General features: G+C 35.9%; 1 protein-coding gene across 1 annotated transcript; it reads right to left on the bottom strand.

The window, feature by feature from the left end:
- Nucleotides 1–6,432: 6,432 nt before the first annotated feature.
- LOC108462856 (premnaspirodiene oxygenase-like) lies at nt 6,433–8,265 on the bottom strand. The gene is made up of 2 exons (XM_017762765.2): nt 7,274–8,265; nt 6,433–7,171 (listed from the first exon to the last, which is right to left on the bottom strand). Exons 1-2 carry the CDS (start codon nt 8,171–8,173, stop codon nt 6,560–6,562), a joined length of 1,512 nt encoding a protein of 503 aa, XP_017618254.1. The 5' UTR covers nt 8,174–8,265; the 3' UTR covers nt 6,433–6,559.
- Between the last annotated feature and the right edge of the window lie 355 nt (nt 8,266–8,620).

The raw sequence follows: 8,620 nt of genomic DNA, 5'->3' as shown, positions 1-8,620 counted from the left end.
ATTGTACCCCCTAGCCGCTGCTCCTATTAAGCTATCTTGAAAATAATGGATCAATAATTGATCATTGTTCACATACCCAGTCATTTTCCTACAAAACATTGTTATGTGTGCCTCTGGGCAAGTAGTCCCGTTGTACTTTTCGAACTCCGGCATCTTGAATTTGTGAGGAAGTACCAAGTCTGGAACCAAACTTAAGTCTTTGGCATCAATCCCATAATGATTTCCAGCGCCTTTCAAAACCCTAAACTTCTCCTCCAACCACTTGCAATGATCCTCCAACTATTTTGAGGATTCGATTGCCATTCTTTCCTTCTCCATTAGATCTAGATCAGGAGTGATAGGGTTGATCGGGCTATCGCCTAAATTATTTCCTGACCCAGATGGGAAATTCACAGGGATTCCAGCATCAACCGGCCCATGTTGAGGTCTCACAGTGACAGATGACCTTCTAGGAGGTGCCTCGGTTTGCAATGGCACATGAGGCGGAGTAAAACCCAGAGGAGGACCCTCATTCTCCTCTTCAGTGATTGCCATGGGAGCTTTTCCTTTGTCAATGGCCCTTAACAATTGAGCCATTTCAGCCATCATATTCCTTTGAGCCTCTAGCATTTGCTCCCTCATGTCATTCTGTATTTTGGCCAACTATTCTTGCAATTGGTCTTGCATATCCTTTTGCAATTGTTCGAACCTTTGATCCATACTCTTAGTTTTAATGCGAGTGCCGTAAGGATGTGTGATTTCCAGATTTTCTTTTCTACCTCTCTAGAAGTAAACTTTAACTAATTAGGGTCTTTCATAACTTTGAATGCATATGATATGATGTAATGCAAATGCATGAATGCAAAAAGGCATCGATCTCGATTCAATCTCATTTAGAAAACTTTATTTAGAAAAAGAATATCTTTACATATAAATGGATTACACATACGCCTTTGCCCTAATGCCCAAAGTTCTAACTTTTTCTAACAAAAGGGCTAACTCTCGACCTTTATCAGACGCTGACTCATACATCATACTCAAAATATCAGCTCGTACTGCTAAGTCTCGAACATATTCAGCAACCTCTCGAATCTGGGCTAAGGCTTCACCAATGACGTGATCCCTTTCTCTAACCTGTCCTCTAGATTGCTGAAGCTCTCCCTTTAGATAATCTTCCCGTGCCTCAAGCTGCTCAATCCGAAGTTCACCATCATGCAATGCCACTTCCAAATCTTCAACCTTACTTCTTAGCTCTTTTAACTCGATCGTAGGATCACGGTTTCGATGCCAACGAAGGGATCTTCCAAGCTCAGTTACCTTGGTCTTCAACCCTTTATTCTCTTCCTCTAATGCCAAATTCTGCGACCGCATCTCTTGGAACTTCCTCTCCCAATACTCGGCTCTAGCTTTTTCCTCTTGGACCTCTTTCTACAATTGATCTGAAGACCCTCCTACTCTCGCTCTCCTTAAGGATACTTGTGCCTTTTTGTAATGCTCCTTTAGATCATCTCGATCTTCCTTAATCTTCCTCTTTTCTTTTCTCTCTTTCTCGACCTCCATCCTTTGAACGTCGACGTCTAAGCTCAAGTACATCTTTTCTTCTTCAAGCTTTGCTATCCTCTTTTCGAGCTCCAAGTTCTTTCTCTCAAACTCTTGCTTCATAATTTCTAACTCCGAGGGCATCACTTGTAAATATTCCTCTATTGGTCGAGCTCCTTCCACGCTTGGCTTAGGGATGTTATCATTAATCCTTCTGCCTCTCCATTCGACATACTCCGGAGTCGTAGCAGGGCTAATATCTACTTCTTTCAACCGACAAGTCTTGTTCCAGGCACTAGAAACTTCGCTAACCTTCCTCTTGTAATCGGCTCCTCTGTATGCAAATTCACTTTGAGCCAACCCATGAGTCACTGGTACGAACTGTCTCAACCCATGCTGCCTTAGCACGAGCAAAGGGGCATAACCAATGGCACCCCAAATTCCCAACAGAGGGACCCAATCAAAACTGCCGCATCGATAAAGAATCTCACCAGGAATCATCCACGGAGCCCTCCACTCAACATCTTTCGACTGAAGGTTCTGAAGTAGTGATATCCAATTCTCTTCTAGAACATCAACTCTCCTAGTTGAAGCTACTATGTCCTTCAACGGTGAATAATCCTTGAAAAAGACTCGAGAAACCACCCTATCTATCAATCAGAAATGACCGTAGAACCAAGCTAGAAGTAACTGAGCAAAACCAACAAACCTGCCTGCACTAGCCCTCTTACATGCGCCTAAGGACCTGAATGTCTCAGCCAAAATCGTAGGGACGGAAGTGACCCTTTTACTGAGTCGATGAAAAAGATCCGTGGTTGCCTCATCCACATATCCCAAAGCCCTAGGAAAAACCATCAGTCCATACAAACTTAAAGCAAAAACATCTACCTTCTTCGTCTCATCAGGGTGTGTCAAAATCAAATTTTTCAAAGCGTCCCACGAAATGCACTTGCACTCACCCTTCTCTTTAATTCTAGCTGTGATCCACTGCTCGCTCATCCCCGTAATAGTCATCAATTTCTTCCAAAAGGTAGGGACACAAGTAGCTCGAGAATAGATCCTATCATTCTGAAACCTGGGACAACAAAGTAAGGCAGTGTACTCCTCCACAGTAGGAACCAAGTCTACTTCCCCAAAAGTGAAACAACTGTACGCCGGGTTCCAAAACTGAGCAAGGGCTCAGAATAAGTGCTTGTCTACCTGAACATCGAGCAAGTAAGGTAAGTCTCCGTAATTATTGTAGAATAACTGCTTGGTCTTTTTACCCCACTGATCCCAGATTTCCTTAAGCTCTTGGAGATTATTCTGCGTGACACTAATACGAGTGTAATCTGAAGCTCCGACACGTATCCCACAGCTATACTATCTCCCTTTTCTAGTTGAGTTTGCTCAGACCATCTATGAACGTTGGCGTTGCCCTCCACTCTATCAAGAAGTCCGTTCTCCATAATAAAACTTCCTAACTTAGAAACTGACCGTGAATCGATACCTTTTAAATGCAAAATGACATGCACAAAACAAAAGAAAAGAAATAGTTAGTATCACATGATATCAATAAATCTCCGATATTTTATAAGGGTAATATCTAAAGTTCAACTCTAACTAAGGTGGGCTCTTACGGTTTTTCGATATGAGGTTGGTTCTAAAGTTTAAGGTACCCGAACCAGCAGATTCCTCGATTCTCACCCATTATAGGCTCATTTGAATCGAGTTCAATTCAGGGGAATACATTTCCCTATGGCTACACGGAGACGAAAATCTCATGAAACCATAGGTACGGATATATCTTGAAAGTGATCCACTATCCTGCACGGAGACGAAAACCTCACGAAGGCATAGTTTCTCACTCCCACTTAAGGGTGTGACCACAACAGTCATGCAAATGCAATGCGTATCAGAATATATAACATATGCAATAATACAAACACATGTAATGCAAAGAGGATTAAATTTTAAAATTTTTAATTTCTGACATTAAGACAAGAGATAATCAATTACACGGCTTGACTCTCTTATTATTCCCTAGTGGAGTCGCCAAGCTGTCAAAACTATTTTTAAACCGAGTTTTGGAAAATGGGAATCAACTTTAAAAAATGAAAACAGGAGTTGCCACCAATCTTTTTAGGTGTGATTGGATCACCTTTAAAACATTTTGTTTTAAAATCATTAGTTTTGGTCTACGAAATAAGAAGAACGGGTTCGGGAGTCGGATACGTACGAGGAAGGATTAGCACCCTCGTAACGCCCAAAAATTGGTACCTAATTAATTATCAAATGTCTTTAAGGTCGGAGATTAAAAATTTCAAGATGCAATCCTCTTTTAATATTTTTGATTTTTGAAAATTAGGGTTTACTTATATCAAAATATTAGATCCAATAAGTTAGGGCACAATATTTTTAAGATATTTGACACTAAGTTAGCCTTTTTGGAAATTCCTATCTCGAAACGACAAAACGCCGCATCCAGTAAGTCAGGACACAACGCTTTGAAATTCCAAAGCAGTTGTTCTATTTTGAAAATTTAAAAAAAAAAACTTAGAAGGGTACTTGACTATTCGAACTCAAAGAGAAAAATTGCAACCCAATAAGTTAGGGCACTACTTTTCTCGAAGCTTCCAAACACCAAGCATTGCCTTTTTATTTTTGAAAACTTTGGAATCTTGTTTTTTTATTAATGCATGAGGAATCATATTAACATAACATACGATGTAACATGTCATAATAATAAGTAGATAAAAGCACAATAGCGTAAATATCATACATTAACCAACATTTATATAAGAAATAAAGCATGACAAATCTTAAATAAGTAAAATATACATAAAATACCATATATATTTAAGACAAAAAACATAAACATGTAATTCAACATATATTTAAACATATTAATAGAAAATGATGCATGATATACAATTTGACACATATATATATAAAGAATAATATGCCAAACACTCAACATTTAATTACGAGACCAACCTTTAATAAATTGACTTAATTTATAAAAGGGTTATGTATATATATTAAAATATAAATAAAGTGAGTAATTTTAGAAATGTGTGAATTAAAATCAAATTTTTGGCAATGTAATATAAATAACAACTTTAGTTTTGGAATTAAAAAAATATAAATACTATAACATGGTACTATGTAAAATATAAGATAATAAGCATATTTAGTAATATATGAAAACATAGTAATTGATGATGAATAACATAATGATATATAAAAACTAGTTTAATGGTTTTGGATAAAATACATAGATTTTAAAAATATAAAAGAAATAATTAATAAAATATTTACTATCAATTCAATATGAAAATAATAATATATATGAAAAATATATAATAGATAATAACAATATGAATAGTTATAAAATATATAATACATATATTCATATTAAAATATAATAATATATGTATAAAGTTTAGAATAAATAGGTTATAAATAGATTAAAAGGGATAAAAGGGACTAAATTGAACGTAAATAAAAGTTAGTGGCTAATTTCAATATTAAGACATTAATTAATCAATTATGTACTAATTTTGGGCGTTACGAGGGTGCTAATCCTTCCTCGTACGTAACCGACTCCCAAACCCGTTTTCTCAAATTTCGTAGACCAAAATAGTTATTTTAGTAAATCAAAATGTTTTATTAAAATGACCAAATTACTAGGTGATCCGATCACACTTAAACAAAAAAAAGATTGGTGGCGACTCCCAATTTTCGTTTCCATTTTCAAAACCAAAGCCGATCCCCGTTTTTCAAAAAAATGATTTCGACAGTAACAATTCCCTTTCTTGGGGCAAAGAAGAGGAGGCTAATGTGACTTGGGATTGGGCCAAGACTCTTGCGGTTAATTTTTGGATCCACAATTTAACTAACAAGGCAATCATTCCTATGTCACATAGCTCACAAAAATGGGAGAAACCTTCAATCGGGTTTATAAAGATTAACGTGGATGCTACTGTGGCCGACGATATGATTGGGATTGGGGTTGTTGTGCGAGGTAGTGATGGTTTTGTTGTTGGGGGCATCACGGCTTGTAGAGAAGAGCACAGGAGTGTGGAGTGGGCTGAGCGTTGTGCGCTGAGTGCGGGAATTAATATGACTCACACGAATTACTTTGAGAAAGTCATTTTTGAAACCGATTGTGCTAGCATTGTCAAACATGTTTGGAAGAATCAGAAGGATATTACCATTATCGATCATCAGGTTAAGGAGATTGTTGGCCTACTTGACTCCTTCGCTGAAACCAATGTTAAATGGATTCGGCGGTCTAAAAAGAAGGCCGCAAATCATTTTAGTAGATTAGCCTTGGCTAAGAATTTTAATTTGTTTTTTGAGTTGGGAGTATCCAAGCGATATCCACAATAGTATTATCTCTAATTCTTGTTAATTAAGGTAGTGGCTTCCGAGCCCTCTACTGGAAAAAAAAAATGTAATGTAGTCAAAACAGTCGAAATTAATTTATATAATTTTATATGAGTTAAAATATAATTTTATTATTTTAATAATTTATATATTTTAAATTTTATATTAAATTAAAGTTTTATTATTTTGGATATCAAAGTATACATTTATAATGTGCTAATTAATTAAATGGCTAAAATTTAAATTTCCCATTTTATGGTGCGATCCCTGCCAACGCTGCCGTCCCTGAATGTTCCAATTTAGTAAGTAATGAGATAGATAGATTAATAGTATTTCATGAAATATCAAATTTTTATTGTGTGATAAATTCTCAAATGAGTTAGCATGCTAAATATTTTAGATCAAGTTTTACTTTATTGTGCAATTTAATATATAAATTTTAATTTACTATAATTATATATACTGAAATTTTGATTATTGATTTATATATACACATAAAATTATAATATTGATTTAATTATATGCATTTAAAAAATAAATACCTTCAAGTAATTGATTTGGAATATTATTCTCATGTTGTTAGTGCCGAAAGCACAAATTATTCTAACAATAAAAACATCTTTATTTAGATTAACAGTAAATGGTGGGAAGAAAATTGGTATTCAGGAGATTAATTGGCATGAGAGGTTGGAATTAGGATTAGATCATCTTTCCTTCTTGTAGCCACACCGAAGTCTTCAGTCATATCTAAATCTTCATGCCACATTCCACTAGGAAGCTCCCAATCAAAATGGTAAAGCAACTTTGCCAAAGGCAGCTCAATGTTAGGAAGAGCAAATGATATGCCTGGGCACATCCTTCTTCCAGCACCAAATGGGATGTACTCCAAATTTGTTCCATTGAAATCAATGGAACTATCGAGGAATCTTTCAGGATAAAATGTCTCAGCTTTACTCCAGTACTTGGGATCTCTTCCAATAGCCCATGCATTGATTATGATTTTAGTCTTGGAAGGAATTTGGTAACCATTGATTTCGTAATTCTCTCGACTTTCTCTTGGAAGTAACAGAGGAAGTGGAGGGTGTAACCTCAAGGTTTCTTTGATGACTAATGCTAAGTATTTTAATTCTTTAATACTTGCTTCATCCACATCTCCCTTTCCATGACACACCTGTCTAACCTCATTTTGTGCCTTTTTTAGCACCCTTGGATTTCTTACCATTTCTGACATTGCCCAGTCTACGCTTGTTGATGATGTCTCGCCTCCTCCGCTGAACATATCCTGCGAGATTATGAGCCAACATTACTTCATGCTCTAAAAGATGCATATTTGAGGAACCAATCTATGTATAAACTCAAAAAAAGGAAAAAGGAACATACTAACCCAAATGATTGCTTTGATTTCCTTGTCAGTCAAGGGAAATTCAAGACCACCAAGTTGTTGAATCTTTAAAAGAACAGTGACTAAGTCTTCCTTGACTTCTTCACCTATTAGTCCTCTCTCCAGACTGGCTCTGTGTTCATTAATGATGCCTTGAAGTATCTTATCACTCTTCTGAAACAGAGCCTCAGCTTTCTGTCTCAGTCCACTAATTCGTTCAAGCACTCTAACGGACGGGAACATGTCTGCAAATCTAAATCCAGAACCCAGCTTTATTGTATCATCCACAACTGATGAGTATACATCATGTTCCTTGCATACGTTACCGAATGCTGCTCTTGATGTGATCCTATATGTCAGGGAAAAAATCTTCTTGGTAAGATTGATTGGGGAGCCATGGTTTGAAGATATATATTTCACAAGACCTGAGACTTGCTCTTGTCTGATTGATTCAAACGACTGCACTCTTTTTGCCGTTAAAAGTTCCACTGTACAAATTCTCCGCATCTGTCTCCAATAATTTCCATACCGTGTCATGGCAATGTCCATGGAATTATAAGTCAGCACATCCAAAGCAGCCACATAAGGTCTATCAGCAAAGATGATACCATGTGTTATCATCACCTCTTTGGCAATTTCTGGTGATGAAACAATGATGGTGGAACTTTCACCAAGCTGTAGGTGCATTAAGGGTCCATGGTGATTGGCTAAATCTCTCAGAACTCGATGAGGTAGTGAGCCAACTAGCTGATGTAGGTTGCCTATAAAGGGTAATTTCCATGGCCCTGGTGGCAGCTTATCGTTTGAATTTATGGTTTCAATTTTCTTTACTATTTTAACAACGATTGACAAGAAGAGAAAGGAAGAAAGCAAGATTAGCAAGGAGGGAAAAGAAAGATCCATTGGTATTCAAGGATAGGAATTTTCAGGTAAAAAAGTTTCAAGCTCATAATCCATTCCCGTTTTTGAAGGGTGTATATGTATAATAAAAAAATGCGGGTGAAGTACAACAATAGTTAATATGTTGTATTTTGGTTCCCCAACTATTATTATTTACGTTTTAGTCACTTAACTTTTCAAAATTAATATTTTATTCATTCTTTTGTTAGTTGCTTAACGGAAGTCTAATAACAAATTTAACCTTTTATGTTTACACATTCTATCAATTTGATCCAAATCTAAAAATTTAACAAATTTAGCCCTAAATGTTTACAAGATTTTTCATTTTAGTCATAATTATAAAAACTATAAAACTATTTAAAAAGCTAAAAATTTAAATTGTGAATGTAAATTTTAAATTTTTAAAAGTAAATATAAAAATATTTTAAAGATTTTTTTACCCAAAATGAC

The sequence above is a fragment of the Gossypium arboreum genome, chromosome 13 (genome assembly GCF_025698485.1).
Source record: "Gossypium arboreum isolate Shixiya-1 chromosome 13, ASM2569848v2, whole genome shotgun sequence".
In the NCBI taxonomy this organism is placed as follows: domain Eukaryota; kingdom Viridiplantae; phylum Streptophyta; class Magnoliopsida; order Malvales; family Malvaceae; genus Gossypium; species Gossypium arboreum.
This window is presented reverse-complemented; position numbering and strand designations above follow the sequence as displayed.